The sequence below is a fragment of the Theobroma cacao genome, chromosome 9 (assembly GCF_000208745.1).
Source record: "Theobroma cacao cultivar B97-61/B2 chromosome 9, Criollo_cocoa_genome_V2, whole genome shotgun sequence".
Lineage (NCBI taxonomy): Eukaryota > Viridiplantae > Streptophyta > Magnoliopsida > Malvales > Malvaceae > Theobroma > Theobroma cacao.
The window spans coordinates 3,746,436-3,766,061 of record NC_030858.1 but is presented as its reverse complement, the minus strand read 5'-3'; the positions used below and the strand labels follow the sequence as shown (position 1 = coordinate 3,766,061).

The following is a 19,626-nucleotide window of genomic DNA, read 5'->3' as shown; positions in this document are numbered from 1 at the left end:
TCTGTGTCTTTTTAAAGAGCCGGGTTGTCCAAAAATTTGGACAACCCGGCGAGGGGGGGGTTCTGGCACCAGGGAGTTAGTGGCCAGAACCCCTGGTGCGTGGTGGTTGGGGACTTGATGGGAAAGGATGGTGAAGGGATGGTGAGGGGATGGTTTAGGGTGTCTACACTTTTGTGGTCAAAATAATTCAGCAATCCCTGTACTCATGTATTTTTTTCATTTTAGTCTCTTAACTCAAAATCGTAACAATTTATCCATTAACTCAAAATCGTAACAATTTAGTTTTTTAATACCTCTCTCTACAAAGATTATTAGAAAAAAAAATAAAAGACTCAGCAACATAATTGCAAAATTGAATTTTTTTTGCAACAATTTATCCCCTCAAATCAAAATCGTAATAATTTAGTCTTATAATACTTCTCTCTACAAAGATTATTAGAAAAAAAAACAAAAAAACCCAACAACATAATAACAAAATTTGATAATTTTTTTTGTGGTCAAAATAACTCAATAGTCCCTGTACTCATGCGTTTTCTTCACTTTAGTCATTCAACTCAAAATCGCAACAATTTATCCCTAAACTCAAAATCACAACAATTTAATCCTTTAATATTAAGACATGGCATGTCCTCTCTAAAAATATATTATGTGCTTATTGAGTTTTGAATCAAGACCTAATTCAAAACGCAACAAACTCCTACTCTAAACCCTTACCTTTGTTTATATATTGGTTTTTTTTCTTTTCTTTTTTCTTTTTTTTCTCTTTCTTCTCACCTTTTCCTTTAAAGACCGCTTGCTAGTCACCGGATGTTGTCATCGATCCTGAGTCGTCAATCACCGAATGTCGATTGACAATCACCAAACATGCTTTGCCATGACTGTCACTAGTGACTGTTGACCGGCAATCGACAACAACGTCCGATGACTGGCAATTGATCTTTAAGGGAGAAGGTAAAAGGAGAGAGAAAGAAAAAAGTTAGAAACAAAAGCAATATATAATCAAATGTAAGGATTTAGACTATATGGTAAAGAGCTTGTTGTGTTTGCATAAGGTTTTGGATTCAAAACTCAACACATGTCAGTGTCATGTGGCACTACCACATTAGCATTTTTAATTCATCTCACATGCCATGTCAACAATGACATTTTAATGTCAAATACATTGTTTCTTTTTTCTTTTTTCTTTCTTCTTTCTTGAGGAATGAAACATCATGGTTCAATTACTTGCTAGATCAAGTTTGAGAGCTATTCCGTTTCTGTATAGATTTATTTGATTTTAACATCTGAAATTGTATATAAGTTCAAAACAGACTTTTTGTATGAATTCTTTGATTTTAACATCTAAAATCGTATATAAGTTAGAGGAAGATTTGTTTCGTTTTAGTTTATTAAGTGATTGAAGATAGTATGAATACACTTTATGGTAATTTTAACCAAATTAGAACTTATATAATTTATTTTGTCAATTAACTTATAAACAGTTTTAATTTAATTTTAAAAGTTATTATTTTTCATAAGAGCTTCATAATAACTTTTATATTAAAAAAATTTAGGCCAAACAGGCTTTTAGTCTCATCCTCAGTGGGCCACAAAGTTAATTTTTTAGGGCATCGCATTGACAAATTATTTACACTTATCTACAAAAGAAAAGGTTACACAATATTTACATTAAGAATTATGATCTTACTAATGAAGTTTTTACTTTATGCTGGCATTTGGTACTTTACAATGCAATGTAATTATAAGTAATTTAATTGTAGGGAAAATAACATTGCAGTATTTGGTCTATAAGTAAAGTAATAATTAAAATGCAGTGTCTGATTTACAAGTACTTTGTTAAGAATATAATGTCAATTTTTAAAATTATCTCTATTTATTAAAATGCAAGTTTAATATACTTGTATTTTTTTATTATTAATTTTTATATAATATCAACTCTTAAATATATTTTTAATGTCATATATTTTATTTTTATTTCTTATTATAATCTTATATATTTTATTTTCATTTCTTAATATAATTTTCTATATTATATATTTTATTTTAAGTTCTTTTTCCTTTAAAAGATAATATAAATTTTATTGACAGTCACCAATGATCACTAAGAATAATAAAAAGACATCAATCGAAATCTATATAAAAAAATAATAAAAAGACATCAATCGAAATCTATATAAAAAAATAAACTATAACATTGCAAAATACTTTTAACAAAGTAATAAAGTTGAAAGGTAAAAATATCTTTAATAACATTGTAGAGTGCAATGCAATCTGATTACATTGGTTTTGGATTGTAATCACATTATATCTATTGACTGTAATATAATTGCATTACAATCTTATATTGTAGTAGTTTGTTGCAAAATACACTACAATGTAATTTAATTGGACACTTTGCCGAGAATGTGCTCTCACTGCTTTGATACCAAACGCTACCTACAAGTGAGATTACATATTTGTCACATGTTTTATTAAGTTATATTTTATAAAATTAATAACTAATAGTTGTTATAAGTATTATAGTTAAATTATAAAGTGTTATAATTATAAAATTTTAATTACATTAAAACATAAGAAGAAAACTAATAGTGCTTATCAATATTCATATACGCTTTAGAGGCATGTAAAATAAGAAGGAAGAACTTGACAAGCATTGGCGGAGCTAAGGGAGTGGCGGTTGTCACTCCTCAATTTTTAATTTTTTTTATTATTATATATATTAAACTTAATATATATAATATGATTATCTTTATAATTACCCTTTAGTCAACTTTCATATAAAATTTTGAATTCACAAGGTATCTAAAACCTTGAATATCAACCCCTGTAAACTAAAGTTGAATTATGAACTTGAGCTTAAAAATCCTTTTAATTTTTTTGCTATAAATCCATAATTCAATGATTGTGATAAATTGTAAAGTGAAAGCTTATATGAGAGTTACATATACAACAATCATACAACATTTGTGGGTGTAGACATTATTCTTCTAATGTAATATTGTAATAACACCTTTGATTTGCCAAAAGAAGTTGTTGTTATTTTCCCTTTAGAGTGGAGGTTCAAGATATAAATCCCAATTTTCTTTCTTGATAGGCATTTTGAAATGTATTGAAAAAACAAAGGTAGAATTTGTGATTATACTAGAAAGGAAATAGACAAATTGGGATGATTATTGGGACAATTCTAGATTAAATATGAAGTCAACAATTTATCCATTTGACTTAGATCATAGAAACCTAAATATTCTAAAAAAAAAAAAGTGGTGTGCAAATATATGTGAAATAGTTATGACACATTTTGTTATCATATAATTTATATACTAGTACTATTAGCCAAGAAAACTTTCAAGTGAGAAAGCATAATTTTCTACCAGATAAGTCCTACTACCAACTTTTCTTTAATTAAATAATCTGGATCCTGGTCAAATGGTTGACATATATACTTAGAGCTCACACTACTTTATTTTGAACACATTTAAACAACTGAAGTTCCGTCGAAGAATCATATTCCCATGCCACAACCGTCACCGGCTTACAGACAAGAAGAGAGAGAGATAAGCGAATTGTTTAGAGAGATTAATTGCTTTCGCCATCAAAGCGAAAGCCCCATGTTAGCTTCCTTGCAAGAAATTAAGGAGAGCCAAATCCGAAGAAGCTCCAAAGCGTAATCTTAAACATGACGGAGGGACGGACGGACGGACGTCAGGAATAAGGTCCACCCAGCGTCATCCTTGTACGTCAGCTTTGATGAGTATGCAATTAACCAATTCAAAGCATCCGCCAATGGATCTTTCTGTCATGGGCACGCGCTTGTATTTACGTCATGTTAAAACCGAGTGAACTGGTCCAGAGAAAACAAAACAATGGTGAAGAAGAAGAAATTCTTTTATTCTTCATTCAGGAAGGAAAGTATCACAAGTAATCTATTTATAATAGTCTCTTTTTGAGTACAGTCGACACCAACTAACCAATTAATGACTAGATTAACTACATAATTATTGTACAGTGAAATAGTAAAATAGTAAAAACAATTATTTACAATAAATAGTCACATGACATGCACATGACTCTTGTTACCAAGCCTTTAATATGCTCTGACATTTGGCATTCGATCTTCAGACTTCTTAAGGCTTTAGTCTTTTAACTTTTCACTCCAGTGATTCTCCAAGCAAGTCTAATACGTCATCCATGATCTATACGTTAAAACTTTAAAGAGAGGTTGTTCAACTTAGCAATCATCAAATTTCAAACCCTTTGGTCAAAGAAAAAGCATGGCCTATCCAAAACTGTATCAGATTTGACTGGTTTTAGTTAGCTGTGAAGGGGCAATCAACGGGACCTTTAGCGGTCGATGGTATGCGGGGAAACTAAAAGCTGCCCACTGCTTGAAATGAAAAGAAACGATGAGGAAAGGATGTTTCCTGGCTTTTCCAATACCGGCTGTTTAATGAAAATTCAAAGTTGACAATCAGCAATATAATCCCCCAGCTTCTTGGAAACTTTTAATATATGGCTAATCTGGATAAGACAAATGTCTCCAATTTCCCACTATTCCGTCTGGTCAAATAATTAACGCAAACAAATGCTGAAACAATTCATCCCCTTTTTCCTTTTGTTCCCATGGCTCTCAGCTTTAGTTGTTTGTCGCTGAAATATTCAGTCAGGTTGTAGCTTTTATATGGCAAGGTCATAAAGGCGAGAACTCGTGATTGGTTACGATCACTAGAAAACTGCACGGGGGGCCTGAGGGAGGGGGCAAAATCCAGCCCCAGCTACTGGATAGTGGGCACCCGTAGCTCCACTTTGCTAAGAATTCAACACGATGCCCCCTGTTTTCACTGGCCGTACAGCTTCTAGATTTCAATGTTATCGATTTTCATTGGCTTCCCTCACTCATTCCAGAAAGATGGGGCCAAGACCTCGGAGTGAGACCTAGATTTCCAAATAAATAATTCAATCAGAGAATGCCCTTATTGAGAGGGTTAGTTTTCCAAAGGAAAGGATTACACGACTTTGACCTTTCACAGAAAAAATTCCTTACTTTAACTTCAATATGCCCACTAGTTAATTAGTTGAGTTAAAACACAGTATCTCTATTCAAACAGGGTGTGTAGTTGTAGTTGGTGGGACACGTTTAGTTGCAATTTTGAAGGCATGCAAGAGCTGCACATATTCAACATATGAGTTAATCGAAGCCCACGTTTTGGTTTTTATGTCAATCATGAAACCAATGAATATATTCCTAGTACTTATCCAAAGTAAAAAATGAAGATTGATAGCATACCACAGCAACGCACGCCCATGTGGAAAATATTTTCAATTCATCATTTAACACGCGCCAACATCCCCAGTAGATAGAGTTCCCTTCTTATACTCCATTATTCAATTTGGTAAGTGAATTCCCACGGTTATGGTATAGAAAAAGTTCGTACTTCAGTCCAATACAACTAATTCTCCTGTACACAACATACTATTTTTGTAATAGTTATAGTAGAAGATTCAAATCTGGAATCTCGATTATGCAGTTGTAAGGTGGCGTTATTCCATAAAGAATTTCATGACTAGAGTACATTATAGCTATTGGGTACGTGGGTAAAGTTTCTTCCAAAGGGAAAGAAAAAGTTGTGAAGGACTCGGCAAATCGACATCTTTAGCAACAATTAATTTTCACATGACAATCACCTGGAAAATGCTTTTATAAGGAAACTACAATTGAAGTTTCAAATAGGATGAAAAATCAACTAATCTTCTTTACGAAATGTTGCCAACCATTTCAAAGAACATAGGAAACAGTTCTTTCATCACCCACCTTCCCAATTATTTACTGAAAGTTTAAAAAAAAAAATCATCTTAAAGTGTTAATTATAAATTATCAATACGTTAAATAAACTATAAAAAATAAATAATCATATTAAAATTTTAAATTATATTCTATTAATATTTTAAATAAATTATAAAAAACTAATATTTTAAAATAAAAAATTATAAATTGTGGTACAAAAATTTTTATCACTTTTTCCTTTATTGTTTCAAGACTATTCTTAAAATCTTGAAATAATATTAGAATATAATGATTTCATTTTATAAATCAAACTATTTTATTCGCATAATGATTATTACTATTTATTTATTCTATGATCATAAAATATGCATTTCATTTCATTACGTGAATTGTGCAAAGGAACCTGTGTGTCCAGGTGTGCATACAGCAAAGCAAATGGGCCAAGAGTCAAGAATCAAGTCATTGATAAGGTCCGGTTTCTTACAGGCCTGGGCCCATAAGGTATACAGGAGCTTTTGGAAATTTGAAAATGGCAATGGATAGCATTTTTTCCCTTCCAGAAACCTCTTTGCTTTGGTGGTTTCTTTCGAGTGTGTTCCACCTGCTCCTTTGAAGCGCGTGGCAGAAATGATTTGCTCAATATTTACAACCCAATACCGGGGCGGGTTTAGTGTAACCCGCTTCAGGCAAAACTTGCTCCATCGTTTGCTATTTGATATTATACGGGTAGGAGCCCAACCAACCCGCTTTGTGAATTTTCGGCGCGTGGTTGTGAATCAGTGTCCTAAGAACGCCAATGTTCTAGAAGTCTCTTATGATAAATAAAACCCATTTTAGCACTCTAGGGTTTTATCTTCTTGGACTTCTCCAGTTTGAAGCAACCAAACCAAACCAACCCTTATCATTTTCAGTAGCTTCCTGAGAGCTCCATCTTTCTCGAAGGTATAATCTTTTTGTCTTAAAGGTAAAGGATTTCTTTTTTTAAAGAAAACTTGGTTGTAAGAAATTGAAAATCGTTTGTGTTTTGGGAAATTTGAGTACAGAAATGGCTACATTTCACCTAACAGCATCATCAGTGACTGTATCAGCAAGGAACTTGGCTTCATTTGAAGGGCTAAGACCATCCACTGTGAAGTTCTCGTCTTTTGGAACATTAAAGCCTGGGGCTTTGACTCAGAGGTCCTTTAAGAGCTTGGTTGTAAAAGCTGCCACCGTTGTTGCTCCTAAGGTAATTCCTGTTGTAATTTTATTGGTGCTATTGTTTTGTTGTTAATGGGTAAAGATTTACATTTTGTGAACTAGTTTTGGGGCAATTGTTTATCATTCCTGTTAAGCTGTTTACTGGTCTTAACTTAATATAGTTGTGATGGTTTTGGTTCATTATTTTACTTTTGGACATGTGACTTCCTTGGGATCTTTGTTTGGACGTTGCTTCATAACTTTTGCCATTGTTCTGTGGGTATTTTTCAAATGCTAAAGCATTGTTGGTGTGATTTAAAATTTAGATTTAAACTTGAGTAGGGCAATTAGCGAAATTAGGGTCTTTTGAAGCATCTTGCTGTTTTCTTGCCTTGTATATTCAAATATATGAATTCTCAATACATTATGAATACGCTGCAGATTGAAATGCATTATTTATATTTTTTATTCTGAGCACGTTCAAGATGAAGGAGACTTGACATGAATTTGTTGCTGTTGGCTTGTAGAAGCTCCCAAAATAGATAAATTTACGTGCAATTAGTGTGGCATAACTGATAATTTCAATGATGCTACTCCGTAGGTTAGCTCCTTGTTGTACACTGCTTGTGCTTACTTGAGATGATCTTATTGCTATCTGCAGTACACTTCGATTAAGCCCTTGGGTGATAGAGTGTTGGTGAAGATCAAAGAAACGGAGCAGAAGACTGAAGGTGGCATTTTGCTTCCAACAACAGCTCAGTCAAAGCCTCAAGGAGGTGAGGTGATTGCCGTTGGCGAGGGGAAGACAATTGGGAAGACCAAGTTGGAAATCTCGGTCAAGGTGGATTTCAAGGATTAGATATCTTTCCCAGTTTTTCTGTGTTGCATCAATATTAAACTAACGCAATACTATGTTTGTACAGACTGGTGCCCAGGTCATCTATTCCAAGTATGCTGGTACTGAGGTTGAGTTCAATGGTTCCAATCATCTTATTCTTAAGGAGGATGACATTGTTGGGATTCTTGAAACGGATGACGTCAAGGATCTCAAGCCTTTGAATGACAGAGTATTAATTAAGGTTTGTTATTCATTCAAAATCTGTTAGTTTGGTTGGTACTGCTGTGTTCTGGTGTAATGCCCAGATTAATAATTTAATTAATCATTGGATTTCTATAATGCTTTTGTTTATTTGGTTGAGTCCTCAAAAGTTTGGAACCTCCCTAAGAGTTTTGTACTAGGGCCTTCTTTCAATTTAATCTCATGTTACAGACACAACTGTGGGTATATGGACTTTGAGGAACTCAGTGTTGTGTGTGAATGTTGATTGCAGGTTGCTGAAGCTGAGGAGAAAACTGCTGGAGGTTTGTTGCTGACAGAGGCAAGCAAGGAAAAACCCTCCATTGGCTCGGTGAGAAACTGTTATAATTTTGTGGGAAAGGGCATATAGCTTTCTGCTACGGTGCAAAATGTGTTACTAATACCCTGCATTGAATGAAACAGGTGATTGCAGTTGGACCTGGTACTTTGGATGAGGAAGGTAACAGAAAGCCATTGTCAGTTGCCCCAGGAAACACGGTCCTTTACTCCAAGTATGCAGGGAATGACTTCAAGGGCAGTGATGGTACTAACTATATTGCTCTAAGAGCTTCTGATGTAATGGCTGTGCTCTCTTAGTTGTTTAATGAGATATGTGCTAGGTGTACAACTGAATTTTATGGATGAGTTGCCACAAGGCTCGAGGATTTTGAATTGTAATTTTTTTTTATCTTCAATATAAATCACTGCAGCTATGTTGTCCTTAGTCCAGATGCTAGGCAATAATGGGAACTTTTTCGGATGAAAAATAATGAAAAGTGGTTAGGCACAAGGGGTGTCCATTTCGCTTGGTTTATTTTTAGTTTATTTACTGTTTAAAAATATAAGTTGGGTCAAATAAGTTTTTGTAAAAAATTTTGAAAAAAATGTAATTTATTTTTTTAAAAAATAAAATTTAAAAAAAAAGCTTAAAAAAAATTTTAATTAGAAGTTTAAAAAAAAAAAACATTAGTTTATTAAGAGAGTTATTTTTTATCAAAAAGGTTTTTTTTTTCAAAAAATTTTTTATTCTCCCTTTTGGTCTTTTTTTTTTTGTAAATTATCATTTTAAGATTTTTTTTATTCTTATAAAAATTAAGAGAAAAAAAAATATAAAATTCAAAACTGTATTCAAATATTATTTAAAGATTTTCTCTCTTTTTTACCAAAAAAGATTTTAATATTAAATACATCGTTTCCTTTTTTCTCTTCTTTTTTGGGAATTNAATAGTTGGTATTTTTTAATTTATTGTTTGATATAATAATTATGTGATGTTTTTTATTCTTAATTTTTTTATGATGTATATAATATTTGATGAGTATAATTGAAATAATTAATTAAATAGGTCAATGATTGTTGAGATAAATTAGATAAAAATTAAAATAATATTTATTGATTATGGTTGTTGAGATAAAATTGTTCATAAAGGTGAATTTTGTTAGTAAGGATATCAATAGCTAAACGTGATTTTTTTAAATTATTATTATTACTTTTTTTCTTCATTTTTAGATTTTCTTCCATTGTTAAGGTTAAGAGTTACAGTAATCTTTCATCTCTCATTATTTTTATTTGATTCAATTTTTTTCTCTAAATTTTATTTATTTATTATTATTCAATAACCAATTATTTATGAATTATGTCTTATTTATAAATTTTTTATAAAACTTTTTTTATGATTTATTATTAATTATAAATTTTGTTATATAAAATTTTTTTTTAATTTTTCAAAAATTTATTTTAAATAAAAAAATAAAATTAATTTTTTAATTTTAAACAAAAAATTATTTATTAAATACCCTCTAAGATAATTTTAACTAAAATTAAAATTTATATAAATTATTTCGCGAAACAACTTATGTATAAAAAAAATTTTATAAAAAGTAAATTTATCAAATAATTTTAATTTAATTTTAAAAATTATTATTTTTCATAAAAATTTTATAATAACTTTTAAGTTAAAAAAAAAAACCAAGCTAAACAGACTAAATATATCCCAGAAAGTTTTCGGATGTCTTCAAGAGTTTTACTTTATATGACAGATTGTATCACTACCCACTAATCCTCCAATTGCATCACTTATGCGGTGTTCATATACCTATTTCCCTCTGGGAGAAATTTCAGAAAGTGCAGGCGTCATTCATCTTTGGAACCGGGAAATGTGGAGGAATAAGCAAATACCTCTACTAGATCAGCGCAAGGTCTAAGCTGTTGATGCATATAAGAATTATTTCTCACAATAAGATTGTATATATCATGCCTTCCATCATCAATCATGGTGTTTACTAAATTGGCAGAAAAGGGGTGGAAGGAAGCGTCGGCTGCAACATGAACAAAAACTGATGCTAATTGTATCTGCCGAGTAATAGCTACAACCACTACACATCTTGCGGATAATGTGCTCTACATCATAGCATTTACAGGAGAGAATGTCAAATCAGCTCTAAATATGGTTATATCATACATCACCTGTCCCTTGCCTCTGCTCCTTCACCTTACCCTCACCATAGAACTACCAATAAAGGGCCAATGTCAAAATGTGGATGCTTAAGTTAAAATATAAATCCTTCTGCCAACTTCATGGCAGTGGCTTTTAGAATTTAACACCTGCAACCAGCATACTTTCTAAAGGCTCAATACCACGGGGTGATCACCTCTCCTTGAAGAACTAGATTCATTGTATCTTTTTGAGTGAATTCAACAGTGTCATCGACGAGCCCGGGCAAAGTCCAATAGCTGAAGATATATCAATTTGTCTTTTATCAGAGTTGAGACTTTTATCTATTAAATGAGGCAGCTGAGGTATCATCATAATGTCCTCTCCATGCATTTCCGCTGTCAGTCCCACTGCAAGCTTGATTGGGAACTGCCACATTTCCCAGATCACCATCCAAGCTCATCTGCTGTACTTCAGCAGATGACAGTATCTTTATGCTCTGGACACAACTTACAAATTCTCTGCAAACAATTAGAAAGTAAAAAGTTGAGGATAAATAGAAAGACCAAAAACTAAAAGTTACAGTTGAAGTTAAAAGGGTTGTTCGCTTACTCCCAAGGATCATCACCAACAAGTAATATGTCATTTTCATGATCCACATAAACTAATTTCCAGTCAGAACTTTGTGGATCTTCCAGCTGCCCCTCAATACCAAACATGCGGGCTAGATCATGCCTGAGTTCGTCATACCCTTTATAGCGGGTCACATCAATTGATCTTCCTACAGAGCCACGCTTTTGCACCTTCATGAGTTCAAACCAGCACCAAACATTTAGAATTTTTCAGCAAAAGATACAGAGAATTGATCATGTTATAATGAGAAAAGGCTTTAACAACTGTAAATCTCCGTAATATTTATAGGATATGAAGCAACTCAAGGATTTGTAGTTAGGATTTCAAGATGCAAGAATTGTAAGACTGAAAGAGAATATTTGAGTGAGAAATTTTCAACTGCAACAGGAAATCTAATGAGTCATAGAAAGTAATCCAATAACTTTTGTGCAATAACAAAAGACATCATCATAAAAATGGTAAGACCTCACGTGATCAACGGTATATTACAGCCTTCCCCAGATGCAAGGTGAAACAAGTTAAAAAAATGACAAGCCAAACAAATGTTCTACAACATGATGATTTAGCTGAAACTAACTTCCCTTCTGACGTAAATGTATCGCAGACAGATGAAATAAAAAAAAGATACTTGTTTATTTGACTTCAATTCATGTTTAGAGCTCAAAAACTCCAAAAAGTAGGTAGCTCTAGTTATGAGGTTCAAAAATCTGATTATATTGAACTATGTTGTTCCTACTTTCGCGGCTCAAAAATAGGTAGGCCCCAGTGACAAGGTTTAAAATTGGCACTGCTAGTAATTAGTTCAACTGCGCTGGTTTAAGTAATGCTGAAAGGACTCCTCTCTAACCAACCCCCAACAGGAAGTATGAAGACAAATCAACCTTTTCTTTCAAGAAATCAGAACCTATCTAAAACAAAGAGAATAAATAGCATAACAAGCATAACCATAATTAGTGGGTTACTTACCTTTGTATATGTTCGCATGCGTTGAGTCTGGCTGGCCCACAACCCACCATTTAAAACTCCTGTCTCATTGATGGCAACATCATTTGAGCACCCAGGCTTGAAAGGTATGTTTGGCACACCGAAAGACTGAGAGCTTATTGCAGCAGTAGACAACTCTGTGTCAATATCTCTTGGAGTGCCACCATAATTAGAAAGCAGGTTTTGAAGATCCTTTTGAGAGTCATATCCCCTTGATAACAAAGTGTCAGGTGCCAAACCATCAATATTAGCTGTAAAAGGAAGATTGTTCCGAGGATGTGATTGGACATCACCTTCCAAAAAGGGGGGAAGGGAGAAATTATGCTGGATGGTGCCTGCATCCAGGCAATATGATGTTCCAGAAGACGATGCTTCTAATTGATCTGTTACAGTACTTTTGTACTTTGATTGGTCTGGTCCTTTAGAGGTGGGCAGCTCATGTTTGATTCGGATATCAGACTTGTTCTGAAGCTCTTGAACAAGTGTACTTGCAGGCTCAACAACTGGATCTGTCACCAATATGGATGGTACTTGCTGACTTCTGTTTAGAAAGTTTGATGGGGAAACCTGACAATTATTGGTAGAAGGTGAGGTCGAACATGATGGAGCATCTCCATCAGTAAGACCAGAATGGGTTCTCATTGCCACAAGTGGCTTGTTCTGACTTTGAGGTTGGTTCATTGAAAGCTGTTGAGGTTGCATGAGAGTTGATGTTGAGAAGCCATTGCTGCCAAGTGGTTGTGGCTGGCTCTGAGAGAGAGGCAGCTGCTGCAATGGTTGGTTTTGTTGGTGGGTTTGCTGTTGCTGCACCATTGGAGGCTGCAACAGTGATCCAGCTGGGGATAGTAATTGTTGAGACGACTGCTGCTGCTGCTGCTGCTGCTGTTGCTGTTGCTGCAATTTTTGTAACAGTTGTAATTGAAGCTGTTGATCTGAGAGGCCCTGCGGTGACAATTGCTGAATCTGTGGCTGCTGCTGTGTCCTCTGGGATAGGCTTTGCTGCAGCAATTGCAGTGGTGACTGCTGCAACTGTGTTTGTTGCTGCTGCAACTGTGTCTGTTGTTGCTGCAACTGTGTCTGTTGCTGCTGCCTCTGTATGAGGTTAGTCTGCTGTTCCATTTGTTGCTGAATCTGTGTATCTTGTGGTAATGATGTCAAAGGATATGAAGTCTTATTAGCAGAAAGGATAGCTTGGGTAGACTGGCTATTGCCTGTCAGTAATTGTTGCTGCTGAAGCTGAGAGTAAACAGCTGGCTGATGCAAATTTTGATTTGAGATCTGGGTAGGGGCAATGATGCCATTATTTACTTGAGCCGGTAGGAATGCTTGTTGTTGCAGCTGCTGCTGCAGTTGTGGCTGTTGTCTTTGTTGTTGTTGTTGTTGTTGTTGCTGTTGTTGTTGCTGCTGCTGTGGCTGTGACTGTGGCTGCTGTTGATGAAGAAGATGCTGCTGTGGCTGCTGCTGTGGTTGTTGTGGTTGTTGCGGCTGTTGTCGCTGCAATTGCTGTTGGGTTTGCTGCTGGTGCTGTTGATGTTGACTTAGAGGAGTCTGCAATAACTGCTGAAGCTGCTGCTGTTGGGGCCATGTCATAGGTGCCTGAGGCAACTGGTTGACTTGGTTTGCATTTGCTTTGTTAAATGGCATGTTCGATGCAGGTGATACAGGAGCTTGAAAATTCAATAACTTGGAAGGATCATCAGTGCTAAGGTTATTATGCAGGGGATTTGAAGAAACCATTGATGGGAAGCATCCTGATTGAGCAGCTGGAAACTGATTATTTTGCTGCATGCTCATCCACTGAACTAAACTCAAACCGGGGAAGATCGAACTAGGGGCATCCTTCATACCAAAGTCATCTCCAAGCCAGGGCATAGCTCTCTTGAAAGCATTCTCAATATCAGACTCATCATCTGCCCACGAATTTTCAAAGATTAGAACTAAGGTCATGAATTTTTCCTATTCCTTGTCCATTTTACAGCATGATATATCTGGTAAATATTATTACCTGGCATCCCTGGTTGCTTGGGAAACCTGGGCCTGAAAAACGGAGGTGGACATATGTAGAAAGGAGTTACAACTGGCTCAATTTCCCAAATTGAAACCCGGCTGGGCCGTTCACCAGCTGTTGATTCATCCCATCCAACCTGTTGAGAATATAAAAGTAAATTGCCAAAATCAAAAATCAAGTGGCCTTTTTTTCCATTTGCACTGAAATATTGGCTAATGCTAATCAAGCAGGAATTGTTTTAAACTTGTGTGAATGGTACAGCAGGAATGAATCTTGGACCAATAAGCAAGTCAGTTTAAGCGTTCACAACTAAACAACAAGACTAAAAAGACATATGCTAAAATATCCATCACCAAGCTTACGTATGTAAGCCCCAGCAGGGGAGGATTATATAGCCAAACACATATAATAGAGCAATGTATTGTGAAGGACAAAACTAGATGTACCTTATTATTTGCATGTTAATAATGTGTTTTCCACTCAAATCATGCCAGACATTTTCCAAAATAACAATAAAGGCTAAATATTTGAACTCATGAATGTCATTATGTCCAATGAATACCTGAAGATTGCGCCACTGTGAATTTTTCCATCGCACAGGATCCAAGTCACTTATACCTGTGATTGTACCCATATATCTGCGTACCCCAGATTCCTCGGTTTCAAACATCATTCTAAACCGCATGCCAAGAGAAACTTGGGTATACATGGCTTTGTTATACTTTGCTAACGGAATCACAAACTCAGAAGGGCTTGCCCTATCAAAATTAAAAAAATCTTTTCAGACCTATTAATAGCTTATTTTTTTATAATTACATAATACTAATAAATCAAAGGACAACCAAAATATGCTTCAGCAAAACCTTGGATTGTAGAATATAGTAAATGGGCTGTTATTGGCTGCAGCATGAGCTGCGGCAGCAAGGATCCCAATATGCATGCTATCACTAGAAATCACTGATGAAGAGAGAGCTGGCTGCTGTCTATTAGCGCGCTTTATACCCAAGAGCAGCTGTGACTTCTCATCTCTACATATAAGCAAGGTATTTCAGTTAAAGCAGAAAAATGGAGACTGATCTAGTTAAATTTTATCAAATACAGATATATTTAAGTGTATGTATCATACCTTATAAAAAGAACAGAATCACCAGCAAAGAGTCTTTTTGTGCTAACAAAGACACTCCAACCAGTAGTCAGAAGGTGCCTCTTTGGTTGACCTGAAAAGATGGCATTACACATTTTGATATATTATTCCATTAGCTTCTGACAAAATTTAATGCAGAAACAACCTTGATATGTTGAACAAATTTATATGACTTAATAGTATCACCATAAAGCATTAGTGTCAATGAAGATAAAAATAACATTTAAGAAACACTGAAATTATCAAATGCTTATAAGAAACGTTAAAGGAGAGAAAGAAACAACATTCAAATCTACCCGTCTTACTTTATACTCAAAAAGTTGGCAAGGAAGTTAAAATTTTTTTGTGAACATTAACAAAAAGTAAGTAACGACTAAGTTGCATCATAAAACACTTTGATCAAGCTGCAGTCTTTTGATATTAATACCAGTAGACCTCTGCTAATGAAAGAGGAGAGCAACATCTTGAAGAGAACAATACCTCGATAAATATGTCTAAATGTCCATGTATTGTCATGTAAATCTCTAGCTACTAGCTCCTGAGCAGGTGGTTGCATTGAAAAATCCTACCATATATCATCATTTAGAGCTCAGGAATAATAGACACAAAATGCTCTCCTCACACCTCTCAAATCTTAAAATAGAAACCTAAATATTGAAAGTTTCTACACACCAGAGGCGGGAAGATCTTCTCAGCTGCTCGACGAGGCACAGAAAATCCACCATGAGTGCTAGTGTCACTAGCTGTAAGAGTTTTGCAAAAGAACTCAGCAGGTTGTCTGCTTTGCTTGAGGCCCATATCAGATGCCAGTAATGCTTCCTTGTCATACTGTAGAGAAGTACTTTAAGCAATCTTCCTATAATTCACTACATGTGAAAATTTAAAAGAAAAAAAGGGATGGATGGAGTTCTGCAATTTTTATTAATATATTCTCAAAATTAATAGCTGACCTACTTTATTTACAGGTTGAAGAGTCATCTGGGCATAGACCTCATCAGTTTCTGGATCAGCCTGATTCAAGATTTAAATAATTGAATTCGTTAGCAATAATAAAGAATTATATAACTTTCCTTGCATTTTTTTATCATTTCTGACCATTAAAAAATTATATCCATGCATATACCCCCCAGGATCCTCATCCATATTACAGCATGACCCAGCACCAAACAAGAACCTCCTTGAAGAAGTCCATTCAAGCACATGTACCATTATCTACCACTATATAGATGAGCACCATAAAGCACCAAGTACCTAAGCCAGCCAAATCATCCAGTATTTAATGTAAAAAGATTATCTGACATATGAAACGGATATCATCAATCCAATAGTGCACCATGCACTATATATCTTGAGCTAAATGCAAATATTTCATTTAGGAACAACCTTTTAACCTTCGATGACTATAAAAAAATAAAAAAAAAGCTTGGTATAATGATGGCTTGCTTTTGCTTACATGCAAAGTGACATTATGGAGCATGCAAATCAATTTGGAAGGAAGATTAGGGTAGCTTGGTATGAAATCAGTCTCCTTTTGCATTGATGCTGCAACCTGAAAAGTTTTTATGAATATGAGAAAATTTCATAGAAGACAAGATTCAGAAACAATTATTCCTCAGGAATGAATGAGGAAAGCGACTCACTTGCTCGCTGTGGCCTTGAGGAAAGTAAACCACCAGACTTCCAACTGGCGGCAAAGAAACAAGTGGTCCAGCACAAGCATGCCATAATTCTGAATTGATACTCTTCCTTTCTCCTGCTTTCCAAAACCAACCAGAATATTATCAAACATCCCACAAGACCACAAAAAGTCATAAAAATAATTAAAGCATCAACTACCAAAAAATTCTCGATATCCATATTCTTGTGAAATTTGAAAGATAGACAAGGCAACAATTACTCTATAGTCTCATGCAAAAACTCCCCAATTTCCTAGTATCAATAACTAATCCTACTTTTCCCAGATAGCCAGCTTCTAAAAATGAAGTTATCATGAATATTCTTATATAATTAAGAGTTTTATATTTGGAATTAACAAAACAATGGTTGTTTCATGTTCTCTTTCTATTTTCCATCCTTGTTTCACTTCCAATTTGCAAAATGGTAAATCTTCCAAAATCCAAACCTTACCCACTAAAATGAGGAAAGTTGCCACTCAGTTACAAGAACGTTTACTTTTAGACATGTTACTTGCTTATTTCCATTTTTATCAAAATGGGATTTTATAGTATTTCTCCAAAAAGATTACATTTTACATGAACAACTTCAGAGCATTAAAAAAAACCAAAAATAATACTAATAAATTCTTTAAACGAATAACAATTTAGAGGGATCTGGATAATATAGAAAAAAAATCCATATAGCAACTAAATGTATACTAATAATGAAGCAAACTTCTCACTGCTTAAGACCCAAAGATTTTTGTGACCCGAGGGGAAAAAGAAAAGCAGAAACAGAGTACAACGAAGAGAAAAAGAAATCAGTAAGAAAAAAATCAAACCTTCTGCAGAATTTGCCAAAAATCCATTTGGTGGAGCCTTCATGCTAACAAATTTGAATCAATAAAAAGTAAACAAAACTCTTAAGGAATCCAATCACTTGTTTTGCTCCAACAAAACGCTTGAAAAAGATCAACTTTCTTCACCATAAAGTTACTTCCACTCTTTTAGCAATGAAACCATCAACGCTTCAAAAAAAAAAAATCTTTTCTGCAGTATCCCTTGTCGGAAAATTACCGCATACGCGCTTGAAGAAACGCCGCTGCTTCACATTCAAATCCCAAAGAAACTAAACCCTAACTTGAAGTGAAACCAAACGCCAAAACTTCGTTCTTTTCTGAGCTACTTTTCTCTTCATTACCTTCGTTACAAGCTTTGATTCGTTTCGATATTTCAATCACGTGAAGCATTTCATTTCCAAAAAAGAAAAAAAATTCCGTCGATGAATCGTTTAAAGAAGCCGAACCGTAGAGAACTAACTGCATGGAATGTTAACAACCGGTTCCATTTTCCCAATCAAACTGAAAACTGCTCTTCTCTTGAAGCTCACCGTTTTTTGGTTCTAGAATCAGACGAAAAGAGATTTAAAAAAAAAAAGAGAAAAAAAAACTTTATGGGATCAAGGAGAAGGAAACAGACTTGTCGCCGGGAAATCAGAGAGACAAAGCCAAAGCCAAAGCAAAGCAAAACAAAAGCAGAGCAAAAGCCAGCTTTCTTCTCTCTTTCTCTGTTTCCCTTCTTTTTTTTTTTAATAATTTGTGAAACAAGCCGACATATAATAGACTGAAGCAAACAGGCACGGTAAATAAACAAAAGAAAATAAATAGGATTATTTTAACTTTTTCCATTAAATTTAGTCGTTGCGCGTGTGCTTCGCGCGTGGTGTAATGTTATAAGCGGACAGTTAAAATCGGTACCAATTTTCACCTCACATTTCCGCAGGAAAAAATTCACCGTTTGGAGTGTGCGCGTGCCGGCTTGTGGGCTTGCGTAAGGCATTGTCGCTTTAGAGGAGTACAATAAAAATGGTTCGACGGTGAATTTTTCACCTTTTTTTCTTTTTCTTTTTTTACTTTTTCGATGTAATTTTTGTTCGGAGTTGGCGGGATCACGATCTGGTGTGTGCCAGATATGGAAATATTCTTATGCTCGATGACGTGGCACCGCACTTCGATGCCTCTCTGCATGAAGTTTAATCTATTTGCTTCTCTTGTTTTTTTCATCGTTGTCTGCCGTGGATTGGGCTTCTTCATTGGTGTTGGACCCACCAACTAAAAACCATCATTTTTTATGATTTTTTTTCGATCATAATCATCATTTCTTCATGACTGAAAATTTCAAATTAATTAAATAAATAATTATCTTCATTAAATTATGTTGGTCAATTTTCAATTTAACCACACCATGTTTAATATCCCATTAACACATAGTAAATGTTGTGGAAATTTAACATAGGCATCTATGGCTAACACATTAACTACTTTGTTTTCATTAATTATGCTAAAGTCTTCATCAATATCAAAAGTCTAAAATAAAGAAATGAAGTGATAATAACAGTAATCTTTACTTACAAGACAATTGTTGTTCTGACCAATGGGATTTTAAGTTTTCATTAAAATAATTACATCCGAAACTATTAATATTTAAAACACATATCATTTTAATTTTTATTTTTTAAAGATAATTTGTTAATTTTTTATTTTTAATATTATTTGAAAGATTAATTTGGTATAACATAGAAAATGTAAGCATCATCAATTACTTTTTAAACTATAAAGACCATAATGATATACATTTCAAATTTTAGAAATCACAGATATAATTTTGTCTTTTATTAAGTATTTAAATATCTAACTTATTATAAATTTGATACGAATTAAAATAAAAAATT

At 34.2% G+C, this 19,626-nt stretch overlaps 2 protein-coding genes across 2 annotated transcripts; one reads left to right on the top strand and one right to left on the bottom strand.

Annotated features, from left to right (window-relative positions):
- On the top strand, positions 6,609–8,824 carry LOC18588239 (20 kDa chaperonin, chloroplastic). The gene is made up of 6 exons (XM_007012518.2): positions 6,609–6,724; positions 6,826–7,010; positions 7,623–7,802; positions 7,885–8,040; positions 8,293–8,370; positions 8,463–8,824. The coding sequence occupies exons 2-6, from the start codon at positions 6,828–6,830 to the stop codon at positions 8,634–8,636; spliced, it is 771 nt and encodes a 256-aa protein (XP_007012580.1). The 5' UTR covers positions 6,609–6,724; positions 6,826–6,827; the 3' UTR covers positions 8,637–8,824.
- LOC18588238 (auxin response factor 19) lies at positions 10,301–18,443 on the bottom strand. The gene is made up of 13 exons (XM_007012516.2): positions 17,738–18,443; positions 16,881–16,993; positions 16,694–16,789; positions 16,195–16,251; positions 15,913–16,068; positions 15,721–15,805; positions 15,223–15,313; positions 14,960–15,124; positions 14,659–14,854; positions 14,094–14,232; positions 12,071–13,998; positions 11,084–11,274; positions 10,301–10,992 (listed from the first exon to the last, which is right to left on the bottom strand). The coding sequence occupies exons 1-13, from the start codon at positions 17,778–17,780 to the stop codon at positions 10,812–10,814; spliced, it is 3,441 nt and encodes a 1,146-aa protein (XP_007012578.2). The 5' UTR covers positions 17,781–18,443; the 3' UTR covers positions 10,301–10,811.

Coding starts and splice junctions, on each gene's coding strand:
- LOC18588239 (XM_007012518.2), top strand. CDS start 6,828: ATGGCTACATTTCACCTAACAGCATCATCAGTGACTGTATCAGCAAGG. Junction 7,011..7,622: donor CCACCGTTGTTGCTCCTAAG/GTAATTCCTGTT, acceptor TGCTATCTGCAG/TACACTTCGATTAAGCCCTT. Junction 8,041..8,292: donor ATGACAGAGTATTAATTAAG/GTTTGTTATTCA, acceptor TGTTGATTGCAG/GTTGCTGAAGCTGAGGAGAA.
- LOC18588238 (XM_007012516.2), bottom strand. CDS start 17,780: ATGAAGGCTCCACCAAATGGATTTTTGGCAAATTCTGCAGAAG. Junction 16,790..16,880: donor CTCAAGGCCACAGCGAGCAA/GTGAGTCGCTTT, acceptor AAAACTTTTCAG/GTTGCAGCATCAATGCAAAA. Junction 15,806..15,912: donor AGAAGATCTTCCCGCCTCTG/GTGTGTAGAAAC, acceptor GATATATGGTAG/GATTTTTCAATGCAACCACC.